Below are 22941 nucleotides of genomic sequence, written 5' to 3' on the forward strand. Positions count from 1 at the left end.
GATCTCTCCTCTAGTATCTGTATATACTCACTGATCTCTCCTCTAGTATCTGTATATACTCACTGATCTCTCCTCTAGTATCTGTATATACTCGCTGATCTCTCCTCTAGTATCTGTATATACTCACTGATCTCTCCTCTAGTATCTGTATATACTCGCTGATCTCTCCTCTAGTATCTGTATATACTCGCTGATCTCTCCTCTAGTATCTGTATATACTCACTGATCTCTCCTCTAGTATCTGTATATACTCGCTGATCTCTCCTCTAGTATCTGTATATACTCGCTGATCTCTCCTCTAGTATCTGTATATACTCGCTGATCTCTCCTCTAGTATCTGTATATACTCGCTGATCTCTCCTCTAGTATCTGTATATACTCGCTGATCTCTCCTATAGTATCTGTATATACTCGCTGATCTCTCCTATAGTATCTGTATATACTCGCTGATCTCTCCTATAGTATCTGTATATACTCACTGATCTCTCCTCTAGTATCTGTATATACTCGCTGATCTCTCCTATAGTATCTGTATTTACTCACTGATTTCTCCTATAGTATCTGTATATACTCACTGATCTCTCCTATAGTATTTGTATATACTCACTGATCTCTCCTATAGTATCTGTATATACTCACTGATTTCTCCTATAGTATCTGTATATACTCACTGATCTCTCCTATAGTATCTGTATATACTCACTGATCTCTCCTATAGTATCTGTATATACTCACTGATCTCTCCTATAGTACTGCTGGGTATCTGTAAATACTCACACATTGCTTGTGATATAGTAATACACTATCAGCCTCTAACTACCAATAAACTCTAATAACTCACCAGTCTGTAGTGTCTCTTCCTTCAGACTGGTATCAGTATCAGCAACCAGTCACCAGAGCCCCAACTGTCACATGAAAAAGATCCTTTATCACATCATGTTGCCAAATTCTTTCCCCCCACTGGCTCAAAGTCACACATGGACTGGCACAACTGTTTACTAACGCTTACAATCTAAATTCAACAGCTCATCCCTACCGTCATGCACCCCACAATATTCTCCTTACTGCCAGATTCCCTTCCTCCCCCCCCCAATGTTTCTATATATCTGTAACCTTGTTATGAGCTAAGGGGGCCCAGTCTGAAGGTCAGTTAGGGGGAGATTTGGGGTGAGTGTTTATTTGTACCCTGGGTACCCCTGGAACTATAGCAGGGTGACACCCCAATGTTTCTATATATCTGTAACCTTGTTATGAGCTAAGGGGGCCCAGTCTGAAGGTCAGTTAGGGGGAGATTTGGGGTGAGTGTTTATTTGTACATTGGGTACCCCTGGAACTATAGCAGGGTGACACCCCAATGTTTCTATATATCTGTAACCTTGTTATGAGCTAAGGGGGCCCAGTCTGAAGGTCAGTTAGGGGGAGATTTGGGGTGAGTGTTTATTTGTGCCCTGGTTACCCCTGGAACTATAGCAGGATGACACCCCAATGTTTCTATATATCTGTAACCTTGTTATGAGCTAAGGGGGCCCAGTCTGAAGGTCAGTTAGGGGGAGATTTGGGGTGAGTGATTATTTGTACCCTGGGTACCACTGGAACTATAGCAGGGTGACTGTTACCCCAATGTTTCTATATATCTGTAACCTTGTTATGAGCTAAGGGGGCCCAGTCTGAAGGTCAGTTAGGGGGAGATTTGGGGTGAGTGCTTATTTGTGCCCTGGGTACCCCTGGAACTATAGCAGGGTGACACCCCAATGTTTCTATATATCTGTAACCTTGTTATGAGCTAAGGGGGCCCAGTCTGAAGGTCAGTTAGGGGGAGATTTGGGGTGAGTGATTATTTGTACCCTGGGTACCCCTGGAACTATAGCAGGGTGACTGTTACCCCAATGTTTCTATATATCTGTAACCTTGTTATGAGCTAAGGGGGCCCAGTCTGAAGGTCAGTTAGGGGGAGATTTGGGGTGAGTGATTATTTGTACCCTGGGTACCCCTGGAACTATAGCAGGGTGACACCCCAATGTTTCTATATATCTGTAACCTTGTTATGAGCTAAGGGGGTCCAGCCATTTATATAAACATAACGCCTTTAATTGACAAATATATTTATGTAATAGTTTGTGCCATTGGTTAATTCCATACACACTGCCATTTATTTATTCAGTCTTTCTGGCTCATACGAGGCACTGGGGCTGGTTTATAAACACTGGGCAGTGATTTGCATTTTTCAGTCGTGGGCAGAACACTGAAAGCAAATATATGAGCGGTAGTCACTGGTTACTGATCAGGTGCAAATTTGTGCCCTTGTTCATAAATGAGCCCCTCTGTGCTCACTCACAAAGCAAGTTAGGTTGTATTAGTCAGTGAATGGGCAGAGGCAGGTCTTCACCCCCACACATTACTTTTGTGCAGCGTTTTACCCCCAGAATGTTACACTAAGCCTCACAATCAGTACAAAGCTTGCTAAGATTTTACACAACAGAAACATCATCACTCAGGAAAAGTCCAAACTACCCCGGGCAGAATGGGAATACGAGGGCTTCTTGTTGGTCAGGAGAACGAGAATTCCCTGCATGTAAATACTACAACACGTGTTTCCAAGGCAGCATTGAAACAGGAAAACATATATAATAAAAAAAGGAAAAAAAAGACTAATCTGAAGAATGTCATTAGGCACAGTGAAAAGATGGCTTGAGAGCGGCTTCTAAAGACTTTTGATATATTTTGGATACAGTGGACTGTAAATGTGGTTTATCATTTATTATCCTTAGAACAGGGATCCCCAACCTTTTGAACCCGTGAGCAACATTCACAAGTAAAAGGAGTTGGGGAGAAACACTAGCATTAAAAATATTTTTGGGGTGCCAAATAAGGGCTGTGATTGGTCATTTAGTAGCCCCTATGTGGATTGTCAACCTACATTGAGACTCTGTTTTGCAGTGCACCTGGTTTTTATACAACTAAAACTTGCCTCCAAGTCTGGAATTCAAAAATAATCACCTGCTTTGAGGCCACTGGGAGCAACATCCAAGGGGTTGGGGGGCAACATGTTACTCACGAGCTACTGGTTGGGGATCACTGCCTTAGAATACATATATATATATAATACACAAAAGCCATGAATATCCTGTAAATTATATCCTTATAAACGGTGAGTTCTGATGTCATTTCTGTCACATGACTCACTGAAATTTGTGTATTATAATAAATAAAGTACCCCCAGTTGCAAAATATAAGGATATTAGAAGTAACCTCAGAGTTCCATGACCTGTATAATAACACTCAGCCTTCGGCCTCGTACTTTTATATGGTCATGAAACTCCTCGGTAACTTATAATATCCTTATAATTTACAAGAGGGGGTACTTTATTCACTATATAAATAAAAGAGCTGCAAGACCCACACTGGATGTGCCCTGCCCCGTGCCCGTAACCAACTCCATCAAGTGAATCTTTGCCAGTTTATAAGTAACCGCAAAGAGACTTTATTGGCGGTTCAGGAAATAAAAAGTGAACCATTGTTTTACAGAACCAACGATGACCAAGTTACTGAGAGATTTATTTGAGCATGAGACACCGTTCCTACACGTCACAATGGGAGACCACCTGAGAGAGAGTGTAGTGCATGCGTTACTGGGAGTTGCGGGAAGTTGTAACAACAAGTAGGAACAAATAGTACATAACATATAGTTGTGTATAAGAATAAGATGGTCACTAGGTGGCATCACTGTAGCACAGAAAGTCATAACAGGAAAGTCCATCAACTTGGAACTTTTGCAAAATTCTGCCCCTGCCTCTTGTAACAGGCAAACTGCCAATTCTGCCCCTGGGGTTGGGTAGTCCATGGTATATTGTACAATAGAATTGGGGCACAGCCCTAATAGGTGGACAAATAAAAGTGCAATGAAGAGTGCAGCATGTGGTTAACTGAGCATTGAGTAGGGCTCCCCATGTCTCCACATATTCCAGCTGGCATGTCGGCACATAGGCTATGGGGTTGTATAACTGCCACCCATGGGCTGCCAATATGTAACCCTATGTACAGTGGGTACAAACTTCATCACACTCTTTACATTCAAGATCCACACACGATGTACAACAGCTTAAATAAATAAGGCCATTAGTCTCCTACACAAAAATGTAATTACTATGCAATGGTTAACAGTTAAAATAAAACTACATTTTCTGCTGTTTTAGTTTTGAAATTCATTACCATCCAATTACCCTCCTGAAATACATGAATGACTCTTCAATGTGTGCCATTGTCCCTGGGATTGGGTGCTAGACTTATTTAAGGGTCTCCTTACTTTCTGTAGCAAATCCTGTTGGCTTTCTCTGTAGCCTTACTCACTCACTCACTCACTTACTCACTCACTTACTCACTCACTCACTTACTCACTTTAACACTCACTCACTCACTTAAGCTGGCCAAACATGAAGACCACCAGCAGCAGGGCTATATTGGGTAATGTGAACATTCGGCCTTAGGGCTAAACAATCAGATTACAACGAGGAGCAATGGCTTCCCGATTGATCGATATCATGGCCAGACCCATCGGAAGCCCCCATACACGGGCAGATAAATTGCCAAATTGGTCATTATCTGCAGCTTTATCTGCCCGTGTATGGCCACCTTTACTCACTCACTCACTCACTTACTTACTCACTCAGACATGCTATGGCTCCTCTCCAGCTGATTTGGGGGTGCCATTGGGAACAGTGGGAAGTTGAGTAGGACCTAGTGTAAGTAAAGTTGCAGTATTGCCAGGAGCCGGGTGAGTGCAGAAAGATAGAGGAGTGATCAGTCTGTAGTTGTGAGAGAGGCAAGACAAAAGCAGATAATTCAGTCCTTACTAGTTTATAATGACAGCAGCTCCATCACTGGCCTCATCACACACCATGAATGGAAACATTACTAAACATGGTCCTACAGGCTTGCAATCAATTGGCTTTGCCAGTGCTGGGGGTACTGACTCGACATCACATTATTTTCCATTTCCCGCAGGAGAGGAATGAACAGAAAAGCAAACAGAAAGGGCTGCTACTAACTGCATAAGATCTCAGTAAATTCTGTGCTGTAAATACTACTTTTCCTATAGGGGGGCGGGTTTGCATACCTCTCAACTGTCCCGTTTTTAGAGGGACAGTCCCTCCTTTGACAGCTCAACCCGAAAGTCCCGTTTTTCTCTGCACTGAACAGCCAGAAAAAGAAACAAAGTTTCTAACTTAAGGTGGCCATACACGGGCCGATAAAACCTGCAGACAGATCGTGTCGGCAGCTTATTGGCCGGTGTATGGGGCCCCCCGACAGGCTTCCCCGATCGAGATCTGGCCGAAAGTCGGCCAGATCTCGATCGGATGGGGTGAAAAATCCCGTCGGATCGCTGTTGCATCTATTCGTTGATGTGGTCCCGTGATCTGACCGCCCATTACTATTCGTTAGGATCCGATTGTTGGGCCCTAGGGCCCACGATCGGATTAGCCTGATATTGCCCACCTCAAGGTGGGCATATCGGGGAGAGATCCGCTCGTTCGGCGATGTCGCCAAATGAGCGGATCTCTCCGTGTATGGCCACCTTTAATTGGCTTTTGGCAGAGAGCCCAGAACAGCTAAAGCTGCAGATAAGATACTTTTGTAACAATTTTGAGATAAGCAAATAAGTAATTGTAACAATATAAGATGAAAGGTCCCTTGGGAGACTCACAGCTTAAAGGGCAACTCACCTTCATTAGCAAAACTGTAATAACTGGAAAAACCCCACAGAAATATGTTCAAACTTTTATAACCTGCCAAATTTTGTAAAATGAACATGTTAATTAGGAGGTGATTCTCCGTCTTTTTATTTCCACAATGTTGTGAGGTAATTGTTTGGGGAGACTACTGAATGCTGTGACCCAGTACCACCCTGAGTTCTACACTGGAAACCTCTATTAACAGCAGACTCATAAGGGTCACATGGATTGGGCTCAAGGAACACAAGATATAGGTCTGGGCCACACGAGAAACAGTTATTGCAACATTAGAAGAAGGAGAAGAGGATAAAGCCCGAGGAAGAAACCAGTCAGGTCTCACTAACGCTTCTCATTTTAACCTTCACTTCATGTTCCCGCCAGTGATTAGCGCGTTACTGCGCATGTGTAACAGCCGGTCCCTGCGTGTGTGAACTGATCCTGCCGTCTGGCTTATTACTGCGCATGCGTCTCACCCCTGCACATGCGCACTGACTATTTGCCGACACCTGTGGAAGGAAGAGTTGTACAGAAAGCGGGAAGCAGTCCGACTCTGCATGTGTGTGATATGGGAACTGCTGGACATTATGCCGCCTCTGCTGTGTATTATTTCTTCAGTTCAGTCCCTTGCACAGCAACTGCAATTCACTCATTTCTCACACTGACACACGTCGCCTCATTTTGACTGACTGAAGAAAACCTGTGTGATCACCTGCATTACCTGTCCTGCCCATGTTGTACATCCAGGTACTAATAACTTGTATTTCACTAATAATACCTCCTCCAGGTAATGATAACTTATATCTGACTGATACCTGAGATACTGATATAACTTATATCTGACTGATACCTGAGGTAATGATATAACTTATATCTGACTGATACCTGAGATACTGATATAACTTATATCTGACTGATACCTGAGGTATTGATATAACTTATATCTGACTTGATACTGGGTCTGATATAACTTATATCTGACTGATACCTGAGGTAATGATAACTTATATCTGACTGATACTGAGGTAATGATATAACTTATATTCTGACTGATACCTGACTGATACTTATATCTGACTGATACCTGAGGACTGATAACCAATGAGGTAAGTGATAAACTTATATCTGACTGATACCTGAGGTAATGATATAACTTATATCTGACTGATACCTGAGATACTGATAACTTATATCTGACTGATACCTGAGGTAATGATAACTTATATCTGACTGATACCTGAGATACTGATAACTTATATCTGACTGATACCTGAGGTAATGATAACTTATATCTGACTGATACCTGAGGTAATGATAACTTATATCTGACTGATACCTGAGGTAATGATAACTTATATCTGACTGATACCTGAGATACTGATATAACTTATATCTGACTGATACCTGAGGTAATGATAACTTATATCTGACTGATACCTGAGGTAATGATAACTTATATCTGACTGATACCTGAGGTAATGATAACTTATATCTGACTGATACCTGAGGTAATGATAACTTATATCTGACTGATACCTGAGGTATTGATATAACTTATATCTGACTGATACCTGGGGTAATGATATAACTTATATCTGACTGATACCTGAGGTAATGATAACTTATATCTGACTGATACCTGAGGTACTGATATAACTTATATCTGACTGATACCTGAGATACTGATATAACTTATATCTGACTGATACCTGAGGTACTGATATAACTTATATCTGACTGATACCTGAGGTATTGATAACTTATATCTGACTGATACCTGAGGTAATGATAACATATATCTGACTGATACCTGAGGTACTGATATAAGTTATATCTGACTGATACCTGAGGTAATGATAACTTATATCTGACTGATACCTGAGGTAATGATAACTTATATCTGACTGATACCTGAGGTAATGATAACTTATATCTGACTGATACCTGAGGTACTGATATAAGTTATATCTGACTGATACCTGAGGTAATGATAACTTATATCTGACTGATACCTGAGGTAATGATATAACTTATATCTGACTGATACCTGAGGTAATGATAACTTATATCTGCCTGATAAAACCCTGAGGTAATGATACTTATATCTGACTGATACCTGGGTAAGGTTAACCTGATAACTTATATCTGACTGATACCTGAGGTAAATGATAACTTATATCTGACTGATACCTGAGGTAATGAAACTTATTGACTGAACCTGAGGTAATGATAACTTATATCTGACTGGATACCTGAGGTAATGATAACTTATATCTGACTGATACCTGAGGTAATGATAACTTATATCTGACTGATACCTGAGGTAATGATAACATATATCTGACTGATACCTGAGGTACTGATATAACTAATATCTGACTGATACCTGGGGTAATGATAACTTATATCTGACTTATACCTGAGGTAATGATAACTTATATCTGACTGATACCTGAGGTAATGATAACTTATATCTGACTGATACCTGAGGTACTGATATAAGTTATATCTGACTGATACCTGAGGTACTGATATAACTTATATCTGACTGATACCTGAGGTAATGATATAACTTATATCTGACTGATACCTGAGGTAATGATAACTTATATCTGACTGATACCTGAGGTACTGATAACTTATATCTGACTGATACCTGAGGTACTGATATAACTTATATCTGACTGATACCTGAGGTACTGATATAACTTATATCTGACTGATACCTGAGGTACTGATATAACTTATATCTGACTGATACCTGAGGTACTGATATAACTTATATCTGACTGATACCTGAGGTACTGATATAACTAATATATGACTGATACCTGAGATACTGATATAACTTATATCTGACTGATACCTGAGGTACTGATATAACTAATATCTGACTGATACCTGGGGTAATGATAACTTATATCTCTGTATAATGTGTGTGAGACTCATGCTGCACATGATGGGATATTCACTATAACACAAAGAGCTGACAGTGCTGCTGTTGGTGCCAGAAATCTGTATGTGTAAGAGTGACTCAGCAGTGAGAGCACATGTATGTGTGGTGTGTAATTGTGAGTCAGCGTGTGATCCAGACGTGTGACACTAATATTCATTATGTCTCGCTGAACTCCCCCGGCCCTGTCTAATTAAGTCTCACTGTAATTACCCCAAATCCTGTGTCTGCTCCACACAAAACTCCTGCTGCTTTGGGCGTTACATCGAATTAAATGTTTATTTAGGCCAGAAAATCATTAAGAAAATTCACAAATGAATGAATCTGGCAATTCAACACCAAAAAACAACGTTATTTTTTGCTGACAGATTAGTTGTTTTCTTAAAATGTTATAAAATGGCCAATTCTAAGCAACTTTTCCATTGGTCTTCATTATTTATTTTTTATAGTTTTTAATTACTTGCATTTTTTTGGACTCTTTCCAGCTGTCAAATGGGGGTCACTGCTCCATTTAAAGCTAACCCTAATAAATGCTGCAAATGTATTGTTATTGTTACTATTTATTCCTCATCTTTCTATTCAGTCCTCTCCTATTCTTTCTTGCCGAAAGACCGATTTTATCGAAGTCCGACCAATCCTTCGAAATTATCGTGCGGTTAGTGGGTTTTGAACGATCGTACATCTTAAGATTTTTCGGCCGACATCTGTCAGGAAATTGATCGGCCAGGTCAAAAAATCTTTGTCGTTCCCAGTGCAATGTATCTATGTCTGGTGGGCCAAGCAGCTCCCCTTTGTTTTCCTGCCAAATTGGTCTTTTTAGTTGATGGTCAATTCGTACGATCGTTCCGAGAAAATCGTGGTCTCACGATGACGATCGGATCTTTTAAAAATCTCAACATCTTTGGTCAGCTTTATATGTAACCTCGTCAGGTCTGAGATGCCGGATTTTCAGATTCGGACTTTTCCATCCTCAGGTATTATTAAATTCTGTAAAATTCATGAATTTTTTATCACTAAACATTCGGATTTTTTACAAAAAAACACCCCTTTTTTTGGGTTTTTGGAGTTTGGAGAATTAGACCTTATTTATTATTAAAAAAGTACTATTTAACTGGATCGGGGACAAATGAAAAAATCTTGGGAAAATCCGAATTGTTTTTTTTTTCTGAATCGCTCGATTCTTTTCTGGCTTTTTTCAAAAAAGCTAAAATTTTTCGGATTTTTCCCAAAAAGTCCGAAATAGTCAGACTGAGAGGCCGGATTTTGGATTCCGACTTTTTCCATCCTTGGTTTGAGTTTTTTCCCCCCCCACTTAAAATTAAGATTCTATATTAAAAAAAATAATATTTTTCGAGTTTTTGCCATTCGGACTTTTAATAAATATATATATAGTAATTTAAACATGAAATAAACCCAATAGGCTGGTTTTGCTTCCGATAAGGATCAAGTACAAGCTGTTTTATTATTACAGAGAAAAAGGGAATCATTTTTAAAAATATAGGATTATTTGGATAAAATGGAGTCTATGGCTTTTCCATAATTCAGAGCTGGATCCCATACCTTTACATATATATATATGGGGTTATACAGGCACATTCCCAGCGCCGATTCTGGGGCTGCTGCTGCCGCCTGAGACAGCCAGGGCAGCCATCAGGGGGGACAGGGAGGAGAGTTTTAGGGGGCCCCGAGGGTAAGGGGGGGGCCCTGCCACGCCACACTTACTTGATTAGCCGGGCCCCCCATCTTTCTGAGAGCTGCTGACTTCGGAAAGGCATGGACGTTTAAGGGGCCCTGGCCACCAATTTTCTTATAATGTGGGGGGGGCCTGGCCACCAATTTTGGCCACCAATTTTTTTTCTCATGGGGGGCCCTGGCCACAAATGTTTTTTTATGGGGGGCCCTGACCACCAATATCTTTTTATTTTTTATTAACCTGTGGGAACCCTAGCCACCAATATTTTTTTTGTTTTTTTTTACTGTGTGGTGGGGGGGCGGACCTGTGGTGTGGGGAGGTGTGGCTTGCAGTGGGCGCAGCCCAGGGGGCCCAGGAAATTTTGTCGTATGGGGCCCTGTGATTTCTGATGGCGGTTCTGGAGACAGCAGCCCAGATGCCGCCCCCTCCTCTCCCATTCCGCACTAAAAAATTAGCGTGGGGGCGGGTCTAAGGGGGCAGTATCGCTAGTGCCTTAAGCTCAATGGTGCTCTCTGCACTAGCGGAGCTGAATTTCCAGTTAAAACCCGGAAGTTCGGCTCTTAAAGTTACAAGCAGCTGCTTTTTGCTGCCCCTTGTAACTGCCGCTCGTCTCATCTTGTCTCATGGCAGAAGTGGCCCTGCACATCCCCCCACCTCCAATTCTGATGAGAGTATTTGCCGATAGATGTGTTTGTATAACTGTAACTTTTCTCAGATCCACTTTCATTAGTTCTATTGAAGGGCCTAGATGTGCTGGGGGTTTGGGAGGCACGAGGAACGTCTTCCTTACTGGTAAATGTGCCTCCGGGGCCCGGGCATTAATATCGCTGCTTATGAATGGCCAAGTACAATGTTACTGATTGTGCAAAGTGAGGGGCAAATAAAAGGCAGAAGCTCACGGGTTCCCGTTCTGACTGAGGCAGACTTTGAACTCAGTGTTTCTATAACTGGGGAAAGAGAATTAGTCACAGAGCCACTGGCCCTTTATTAACCCTCAGTGATATTAATTTGCTTTGGGCTCATTCCCAGCCTTTGATGTGGGACATTGGGCAAGTGTCAGGGTCGTCCTTTCCAGTGTTTCAGGCCTTTACACGGCAGATAACATGACCCATGAACCCTTGTGCAAACACCACGCCCAGTCTCCACACGTACACTCACATCAGCACTCGCATTAGCACCCACATTAGCACCCGCTCAGCACTCACATCTACACTCACATCAGCACTCATATGAGCACCTGTTCAGCAGCAGCACTGGCACTAAGTCCAGACACACAAACACACAATAAGATAATATTGACAGTACTGTTGGTTGTGCCAAAATGTGATATCCAATATCCAATAGAATATCAGTAGTAGCAGTAATATATGTTAATTGTCCTCTGAATGCTCACCTCCTGTGCTCCTGCCCAGGCACAACAAATCCAGTAATATTCACTTTGCTTTATAAGGAGTGTAAAAAAACTACATGTTTTGGGCCCACATGCCCTTTGTCAAGTGGGCAAAGGGCATGTGGGCCCGAAATATGTAGTTTTAAATACTCCTAATAAAGGAAGTTTTTGCAGAAAAGTTCTGCGCCTCCAGCCTCCTCCATTCAACTGAATATTACGTGATATCCAATATGGTGCTATGTGTAAATAACGTGGGATATCTCAAAGTGCAACTCCCAGTACTAAGGATTTACATTGGACTAAAGCTGGCCATAGACGCAAAGATCCGATCGTACGAATCGTGGATTCGTACGATTTTCGGACCGTGTGTGGAGAGTCCCGACATTTTTCGTCCGTCGGAGATCGGTCGTTTGGTCGATCGGACAGGTTAGAAAATTTCTGTCGGCTGCCGATAATATCTCTGCGTGTATTGCCGATCGTACGATTTTCAGAGGGAGACTGTCACTAGTGTTGTCAGACATAAGTATCGTACGATTGCCGTCGGGCAGAACATTGGGTGATCTGTTCTATTTGATCGGAATGGTAAAGACTTTGATCTGAATGGTTAGTGGAGGTTCGGGAGATGGGAAAGTCCGATCGTACGTTGATTCGTACGATCGGATCTTTGCGTCTATGGCCAGCTTTACAATCGAATGCCACTTCCAAATGCCACTGAAACTGAGGGATATGATTGTTTTCAGAGGCTCCAGCAGATCCAGCAGGGGCTCCTATGCTACAATATCACACCTCCCAACATCTGAAACATACAAAGATCTGCCTTGGAAATGTCTTGACTGCACTAGGGCCCAAATTCCCCTAGCAACCATGCACTGATTTGAATAAGAGACTGGAATATGAATAAGAGAGGTCGGAATAGAAAGATGAATAAAATGCAATAAAAAGAAGCAATAAGCATAACATTTTAGCCTTACAGAGAATTTTTTTTTAGATGGGGTCAGTGACCCCCATTTAAATCTGGAAAGAGACAGAGGAAAAGGTAAATCAAAAACCACAAAAAATAGAAAATGAATTGCAAATTGTCTTAAAATACCCCTCTCTAAATCATACTAACAGTTGCTTTAAAGGTGTACAACCTCTTTAAAACACATTTCGCCTACTGAATTTATTGATGGATATTGAGTACAAATCAGCCGAAAGAGTTTTATTCAGCTGGACAGATCCTTTCCCAAAGTTACACTGAAGTAATGGTGGTTGGAAGAGGAATTTTCTCTCCATCCTGTTCCCAATGTGTTTTGTCTTTGTCACAATGAGTGCGTCACAAGTATCACACGTATTCTCATCAAAGTCAGCAGGATAATTGCACTTCCTCTCTTGCACTTATTCCCACTCACTACACAACTATTTTGTCTGTTCCAGCATTTAGTCCACATTCTCACGTTGTTTTTTGTTGTCTCCAGTAAACGAATGCTGATTGCCGGAACCATATTCATTTCAGTGATGTATCTGAAAGGTCTCGGCAGTACTTAGGGGCCGATTCACTAACTTCGAGTGAAGGATTCGAAGTAAAAAAACTTCGAATTTCAAAGTTTTTTTGGGGCTACTTCGACCATCGAATGGGCTACTTCGACCTTCGACTACGATTTTGAATCGAAGGGTTCGAAGTAATCGTTCAACTATTCGACCATTCGATAGTCGAAGTACTGTCTCTTTAAAAAAAACTTCGACCCCCTAGTTCGGCATCTAAAAGCTACCGAAGTCAATGTTAGCCTATGGGGAAGGTCCTCATAAGCTTGGCTAACTTTTTTTGATTGAAGGATATTCCTTCGATCGCTGGATTTAAATCCTTCGAATCGTTCGATTCGAAGGGTTTAATCGTTCGATCGAAGGAATAATCCTTCGATCCTTCGATCATACTATCTGCGCTAAATCCTTCGACTTCGATATTCGAAGTCGAAGGATTTTAGTTCCTAGTCGAATATCAAGGGTTAATTAACCCTCGATATTCGACCCTTAGTGAATCGGCCCCTTAGTGTGCAATCACCCTTTATTGGTGTATTCTCACTCACGACATGTTTCGGGAGCTAGTCCCTTTTTCACTTGAAAATACACCAATAAAGGGTGATTGCAGACTAAGTACTGCCGGTTCCTGGTCTGTTTCTAATTTCTATAAATCAAATGCTTATAGATACTCGCTACTGCTATACAGTGCTATACTGCTATACGTTATGTTAACGTGTTACTTATCACCCTGATATCATAAATGCAGAACTGCATTGTGGCTATTATAGTATCATAAGTAATAAACGAATGCTGCCGTTTCAGCATTACAGGAATAACCCCAGTTGTGTGCAGGTTTATTGCTCCGAAATAACTGCAAGTTTGCATTCCCTGCGCAGAAATGATATTCTGTTTATATGGTGCCACATAGTAAGGAAGCTTGGGGAATAGGGAAATCAAACACTGATTGGCTGCCATGGGTTACTGCACTAGTGCAAACTTGCACATTGTTAGTAAATAAGCATACAATATACAATAGCTGAAAGGGGAAGCTATCATTTACACAGACCTGCCATTTTCAAATAATTTACTGCAATTAATGTAGGTTTTACAAATGAATTCGTTTAATTTTTGTACATCTTGTATAAGCTCAGGAAGCAAGGTCACTGGCTTTCTGAACTGTTAAAACTTTGTGCATTTGTTGATGCATTTCTAACCAGCAGCAGAAAATTCCAGCAGGGGCTGCAGCTGCAAATATGCACAACATGTCTCAATGACCTTAATATATTGATAATGGGTTGAGTGCTGAGGAACTCAACTGTATTTGTATGAATATATATACAGTTCTGGGACCAGTTATGCAGAATGCTGGTGACTTGGGTTTTTCTGGAAATTGAATCTTTTCATAATTTAGATATAGTAGAAGATCATGTAAACATTAAATAAAGCCAATATACTGGTTTTGCCTCCAATAAGGACTAATTATATCTTAGTTGGGATCAAGTACAAGCTACTGTTTTATTATTACAGAGAAGAATGGAGTCTATGGAAGACAGCCTTTCCGTAATTCAGAGCTTTCTCGTTAATGGGTTTCTGGATAATGATGGATCCCTTACCTGAATATATATATATATATATATATACATATATATATACACACACACCAGCTTGTAGTTTCCATTCTGTTTGTATAAGCTAATTGCCTGGGTGCCAGAATAAAAAAAAACTAGATAACATTATATAAAACTGCATTCACGGGTATTTAACCAAATAAATAAATGACCACTTTTTTCACTTTGCAAGACCTGTGAGCGCAATTTTATATGATGATTTATATATTGTTTTTTTATATATAATTCCTTCAATCCATAGGTGCCATACCTAATGAAAGTAAGTCTGAGAAAATCTGAGCTAGGTTCTCCAAATACTGAGGGTGAATTCCGTCAGGCCCGGTGCCTTGTTCACAATAACTTTGATATTGAGAATGTTACTGATATTATTGAGGATGTTACTGATGTTATTGAAAATGTTACTAATATTATTGAGTATGTTACTGATGTTATTGAGGATGTTACTGATATTATTGAGGATGTAACTGATGTTATTGAGAATGTTATTGATATGATTGAGGATGTTACTGATGTTACTGAGAATGTTACTGATATTATTGAGGATGTTACTGATGTTATTGAGAATGTTACTGATGTTATAGAGAATGTTATTGATGTTATTAAGAATGTTACTGATATTATTGAGAATGTTACTGATATTACTGAGGATGTTACTGAGGTTATTGAGAATGTTACTGATATTACTGAGGATGTTACTGATGTTATTGAAAATGTTACGGATGTTATTGAGGATGTTATTGATGTTATTGAGAATGTTACTGATATTATTGAGAATGTTACTGATGTTGTTGAGAATGTTACTGAAATGATTGAGGATGTTACTGATGTTATTGAGGGTGTTACTGATATGATTGAGGATGTTACTGATGTTATTGAGGGTGTTACTGATGTTATTGAGGATATTATTGAGGATGTTACTGATGTTATTAAGAATGTTACTGATGTTATTGAGAATGTTACTGATATGATTGAGGATGTTACTGATGTTGTTGAAAATGTTACTGATGTTATTGAAGATGTTACTGATGTTATTGAGAATGTCACTGATGTTATTGAGAATGTTACTGATATTATTGAGGATGTTACTGATGTTATTGAGAATGTTACTGATATTATTGAGAATGTTACTGATATGATTGAGGATGTTACTGATGTTAATAAGAATGTTACTGATGTTATTGAGGATTTTACTGATCATGCACCTGATGAAGGCCGGTGTAGCCGAAACATGTTGTGCAGGATGTTCTGCGAAATAAAATGAAAAACTTTTAAAGCAAGAAGTTGTGCTCTCCGGCTATTTTTCTCCTTGATTTGGAATTTGTGCACTCCGGCAGGGGGTCTGCGGCACGTTGAGAGGCACTGAATACACAAACGACTCATATAAGGACAACCTCATAATTTATTTGATGTTATTGAAGAGGTCACTTTCTCTGAAATTATTACTGCTCTTGTGAACCATAAACCTTGGTTCTCCTCAGAGCTTCATCATTTGGTGAAAATCAGAGACAGACAAGGGCTATTTAAGAGGCAATAAGAGCCTATGCAGAGAAGATAAATTGCATGGTCTCACAAGCAGATAAGGGGCTTGTGCAAGTTATTGAGACTATTATGGGTTATAAACCAAGCCTGCTCTGTTTGACAAATTGAATGATTTCATTTTGAGGCAGAGAATGGAGAACCAGTGAGGAAGGTGATCTCCTCAAAGACTCCTCAAAAGACTATGAGGCGGATAACATAGGTATGGTTTTCCAGCTTCTGGATATTTTTACAGATATATCTAAAACTACTAAATTCATTCCAGCACCAACATAAGAGAGCAGTTTCTTGCCTAAATGATTACTGCAGTGCTGTAGTGCTGACACCAAATATTTTGAGAAGCTGGTGCTGAGATATATGAAAACTCAACTTCCCCAGAAGCTAGATCCTCTTTAATTTGCTTATGGGACACATTGTGTTGCAGATGATGTGATTTCAACTGCATTATATTTCTCTCTCTCATTTGGACAAAAAGGACAGTTGTGTCATTGTTATGTATTGATTTTAGCTCAGCTTTCGACACAGTTATTCCTCACAAACTGGATTGAGGATTTCCTAACTGACCAGCCTCAGTCTGTCTCTATAAGAAACAAGGTCTCTAGAGTCTTTAGATTGGGCACAGGCTCACCCCAGGGCTGCACATTTAGCCCAATGCGGTTTACTCTGTTTACAGAATTCTGGTTCAAATCAATCCAAGAGGCTGGCTGAACTGAACCCTTGAACCCATGTAACTTTAGGCAGGGCAGGTATAGGATCTGTTATCTGGAAAACCCGTTATCCAGAAAGCTCCGAATTACGGAAAGGTTATCTCCCATATACTCCATTTTATCCAAATAATCCACATTTTTAAAAATTATTTCCTTTTTTGTATAATAAAAAAACAATAGCTTGTACTTGATCCCAACTAAGATATAATTAATCCTTATTGGAGGCAAAACCAACCTATTGGGTTTATTTAATGTTTAAATGATTTTCTAGTTGACTTAGGGCATGAATATCCAAACTTTGGAAAGATCCCTTATCCAGAAAACTCCATGTCCCGAGTATTCTGGATAACAAATCCAATGCCTGTATAACTAATTATACAGTAATCTGTAGTCAGTGTTAAATGATATTCAATTTAGTACAGTGTGTGTGTGTTTTAAAAATTAAATAACGCTTAAAATCCAATAGAAAATTAATTTATTTTCCCAAATAATCTATAAATATAGAAATATTTACAATTTTAACTTAATATCAAATATATACTCTCTTATAGTCATTGACATCTTTACTTACGCAATACACAAATATTTATATATATAAAAATGTTTGCCATATAAAAAGAGTCTTTGATATAAAAATGTTTTTTTCTCGTATAATTTCCTGTATTGGTTCATTGGAGTGAAGAAGAGTTCAGTAGGGATGATTGGGTAAGCGAGGAGGCCTCACGTTGATAGGCTAGCCTCCCGGCACACTGTCATCACTAGTAGTCTCAATTTACCTCGTAAAAAATTGGTGTACACAGAAAATAATTTTTTGAATGTCCGTACTGGAAGTGTCTTTCCTTCTGTCTGTGATGTCTGAGCTTCATCCTAAAGGGCAAAATTACAGAGTCAAGTATGGACAACGGTGTATTAGTAAATCTGTTCTACTTTGCTACACTAGGAATGGTCCTATACCCACCCCTCTCCAACTGTCACATTCATAGGACAGTCTTTCTTCATGCACTGATCACAGAAGAAAGGGGTATCTTACTGGTGGGTTGGGAAGAATGTTTTTAAACCATTTTTACTGTATAGAAAAACCGGCACTGACTGTGAAAAATGTACTGTGGGGGTTCTTGATTATACATTTCCACACACACACCTTATAACTGTCCTATACACTGACACACACACACACTATAACTGTCCTATAGTATAAATGGGATATATGGGGAGACTGTATCCTATACACTGACACACACACACACACTATAACTGTCCTATAGTATAAATGGGATATATGGGGAGACTGTATCCTATACACTGACACACACACACTATAACTGTCCTATAGTATAAATGGGATATATGGGGAGACTGTATCCTATACACTGACACACACACACTATAACTGTCCTATAGTATAAATGGGATATATGGGGAGACTGTATCCTATACACTGACACCACACACACTATAACTGTCCTATAGTATAAATGGGATATATGGGGAGACTGTATCCTATACACTGACACACACACACTATAACTGTCCTATAGTATAAATGGGATATATGGGGAGACTGTGTCCTATACACTGACACACACACACACACTATAACTGTCCTATAGTATAAATGGGATATATGAGGAGACTGTATCCTATACACTGACACACACACTATAACTGTCCTATAGTATAAATGGGATATATGGGGAGACTGTATCCTATACACTGTCACACACACACACTATAACTGTCCTATAGTATAAATGGGATATATGGGGAGACTGTATCCTATACACTGACACACACACACACTATAACTGTCCTATAGTATAAATGGGATATATGGGGAGACTGTGTCCTATACACTGACACACACACACACTATAACTGTCCTATAGTATAAATGGGATATATGGGGAGACTGTATCCTATACACTGACACACACACACACTATAACTGTCCTATAGTATAAATGGGATATATGGGGAGATTGTGTCCTATACACTGACACACACACACACTATAACTGTCCTATAGTATAAATGGGATATATGGGGAGACTGTGTCCTATACACTGACACACACACACTATAACTGTCCTATAGTATAAATGGGATATATGGGGAGACTGTGACCTATACACTGACACACACACACACTATAACTGTCCTATAGTATAAATGGGATATATGGGGAGACTGTGTCCTATATACTGACACACACACACACTATAACTGTCCTATAGTATAAATGGGATATATGGGGAGACTGTATCCTATACACTGACACACACACACACTATAACTGTCCTATAGTATAAATGGGATATATGGGGAGACTTATCCTATACACTGACACACACACACACTATAAACTGTCCTATAGTATAATGGGAATATGGGAGACTGTATCCTATACACTGACACAACCACACTATAACTGTCCTATAGTATAAATGGATATATGGGGAGGACTGTATCCTATACACTGTCACACACACACACTATAACTGTCCTATAGTAAAATGGGATATATGGGAGACTGTATCCTATAACACTGTACACACACACACACTATAAACTGTCCTATAGTATAAATGGATATAGGGGAGACTGTATCCTATACACTGACACACACACACACTATAACTGTCCTATAGTATAAATGGGATATGGAGATTGTGTCCCTATACACTGACACACACACAGCACTATAACTGTCCTATAGTATAAATGCGGATATAATGGGGAGACTGTGTCCTATTACACTGACACACACACACTATAACTGTCCTATAGTATAAATGGGATATATGGGAGACTGTGTCCTATACACTGACACACACACACTATAACTGTCCTATAGTATAAATGGGATATATGGGGAGACTTGACCTAATACACTGACACACACACACACTATAACTGTCCTATAGTATAAATGGGATATATGGGGAGACTGTGTCCTATATACTGACACACACACACACCTATAACTGTCCTATAGTATAAATGGGATATATGGGGAGACTGTATGCCTATACACTGACACACACACACTATAACTGTCCTATAGTATAAATGGGATATATGGGGAGACTGTTATCCTATACACTGACACACACACACACTATAACTGTCCTATAGTATAAATGGATATATGGGAGGACTGTATCCTATACACTGACACACACACTATAACTGTCCGTATAGTATAAATGGGATATATGGGGAGACTGTTATCCTATACACTGACACACACACACACTATAACGTCCTATAGTATAAATGGGATATATGGGGAGACTGTATCCTATACACTGACACACACACACTATAACTGTCCTATAGTATAAATGGGATATATGGGGAGACTGTGTCCTATACACTGACACACACACACTATAACTGTGCTATAGTATAAAGAAAAAGCCTGCATTTTTTGCCCCCACCAGTTGCAGTATTTGCGTCCCCTGTAGTGACCCCTCTGATTATTCATGACATGTGTTGTCTGTGAGTTTAAGCTACACATTAAGTAACCCATTCAGTACTGAAAGGAATGTCAAACCTGCAAGTTGAGGCTCTTAAATAAATGCACAACACTGCGGATGTCGCTGTGGATTTTTTCAACTTGGAATTTGAGGCTGGCATCTGAGATGAAATCAGTAATTCTTGGGACAGCTTTGGTAAATAAAATGAGACCGTTCCAAACCTCTGCCGCCTGTTGGGACGTCTGCAAGAGAAAGACATTGTTTTGGTGGCTGGTGTGACAAACTGGCATGAACCCAACCCGTTTCTGCAGAAATCCTCTTAAGCGCTGCTTTATACCAGTTATCATCTCTTCCCTCCTGTTACACGGGAAATGAGCTCTATGTTTATTTCTTCTTCTGAAAGCTCCATCTTTATGCAATCCTTATATCCAAATTAAAGGGCCAGTTCCCCTTCCAACACTTGTTTCAGTTCACTTGGTGTCAGACAGTTCACCAGAAATAAAGACTTTTCCCAATTACTTTCTTTTTTCTATGTCTAACTGTTCTTCTAATATTGAAGTGTAAAGTTTAATTTTTCACCTTGACCCTGTAAACTGTTTTAAATTGATCCATTAGTTGATACATTTCTCATCTTTGTCCCTGAGTTTTATTACAGGCAGCTGTTAGAATTGATACAATAGTTTCTAATACTCCAAAGATGCTGCTAAGAAATGAATTAACTAAATGTTGTAAAATTGTAACAGTTTAGAGTCTGTGCCTGAATTACTGAGCTGCCAGACTCAAACACCAGAGACACCTACATTAAAGGGGAACTCTGGCTTCCAAACCAAAATTTGATATAGAGGCCCACATAACACAGAAACCCCTAATATGCCCATCACTGTTACCTGTTTCTTCAAAAAGTCTGAATAAATGGCATTTTCTATGCTGAAATCCAGCTGTGTAACAGTTCTTCTATTTCTGCATCATTCTGAAATCCTGGCAGGGACTAAACACTGATGTTACACATTGTACTTACAGACAGCATGCAGGAACTACATAACCCACAATGCATTGCACTGGGATGTTGTTTTCCTTATTGAAATCACATGTGCAGGGAATTGTGGGGTTTAGAGGATACAGGCTGAGGACAGATGGCTGTTTAAACAAAGTAACAGTAGTCAGACAGCTCAGCAAAGTAGTCAGACAGCTCAGCAGAAGAGCACGTGGGGCTGGGCTTAGGGAACTGTCAGAAACCATTAAAAAAGTCTGCATATTTTTTAATTGATGTATATTGCAAAGTTGCTTGAAATTATGTTTACTTTTCAAAAGGCTTAAGTTATGTTTGTGTGGAGTTCCTCTTCAAACTTTAAACTTAGATTTTGAAAAAAAATGAAAGTAATTGAAAAAAAGTCTTTATTTTTGGTGAACAATCTGAAAACAATTGAAGTGAAAACAGTGTTTGGAAGGTGAAAAAGCCCTTTAAAGACTATAGGGCTTATTTTTATCTGGTGAGGGTGCAAGTCCTGGGACACTACGGGCTACAAAATTGCGGCTCCATAAAGCTCAGACATGGAGCACATGCACCTAAATTAGCAGCAGATACAAAGAGAACTGGGTTAGAAATGTAGTTGAAGGTGCAGAGCGCAGGACACATAGGTGCAAGGGAACCCTGTACATATCACCTGTTATAAGTAGGTATTGTTTATAGGGCCGCCCAGTGCCTTCACCTGTAGCCTGTATGTTGTGAAAGATTTGATGAATGTGTGCTCCCCAGTGGCACAACTACAGAAGAAGCAGACCCCGTGGAAATAGGGATGGGGGTCACCTTTGTAGGAGGGCGCATGGATCAACACCCACAAATCTTTTCCATGATGGATGACAATTTTCAGGGGTGGGGGTGTGTTGTCCCTGCAGAATTCTGAGGCATAGCTCTTTGCTTTCCTAGAATTGCATCGCACCTTAGCAGAAAAACATGACAGTTTGCTCCCAGTTTTTGTGCTCTACACTTTGCCCTATGTTCTGTCAATGAGCTCACGTATTTTAATCAGCAATTCAGAGCCGTAGCTACAGTTCAGCTCTCATTGGAAAACTTGACAGCGCAATTCTCATGTGAGCCATTTAGGGACCTCGTCAACACGGGGCATTGGGAGCGGAAACAACAACAGATATGAGGGAAATGGATAAAATATCAAGTAGTTGTGTATTTTTCCCAAATGCCTAATGGGGCTGCTGGATGTCAGACGGCACCACACTGTTTATAGCTGGGTCTTGATTAAAGGGAGTGTGTGTCTCTTGTTATTCAAGTGGCGACATTAAGGGCTCCTCCTGTCCCTGTGCCACTGTCATC

At 40.0% G+C, this 22941-nt stretch overlaps 1 protein-coding gene and 1 long non-coding RNA gene across 3 annotated transcripts in view; one reads left to right on the plus strand and one right to left on the minus strand.

The window, feature by feature from the left end:
* Nucleotides 1-6063: 6063 nt before the first annotated feature.
* Nucleotides 6064-22941, plus strand: part of LOC121401676 — a 54042-nt gene continuing 37164 nt past the window's right edge. Inside the window, exon 1 of the long non-coding RNA XR_005966424.1 lies at nt 6064-6473. This is a non-coding gene — a long non-coding RNA (uncharacterized LOC121401676). The remainder of the gene's footprint in view (nt 6474-22941) is intronic.
* epo.L (erythropoietin L homeolog) overlaps nt 17609-22941 on the minus strand; it is a 30193-nt gene continuing 24860 nt past the window's right edge. The window contains exons 3-4 of one of the 2 annotated variants that reach the window (XM_018253907.2): nt 20690-20854; nt 17609-18000 (exon numbers count right to left, since the gene is read on the minus strand). In XM_018253907.2, coding sequence (XP_018109396.1) covers nt 17854-18000; nt 20690-20854 — 312 coding nt within the window. In that variant the 3' untranslated portion in view covers nt 17609-17853. The remainder of the gene's footprint in view (nt 18001-20689; nt 20855-22941) is intronic. The other variant, XM_018253908.2, reaches the window with a different exon arrangement.

The sequence above is a fragment of the Xenopus laevis genome, chromosome 3L (assembly GCF_017654675.1).
Source record: "Xenopus laevis strain J_2021 chromosome 3L, Xenopus_laevis_v10.1, whole genome shotgun sequence".
NCBI lineage: Eukaryota > Metazoa > Chordata > Amphibia > Anura > Pipidae > Xenopus > Xenopus laevis.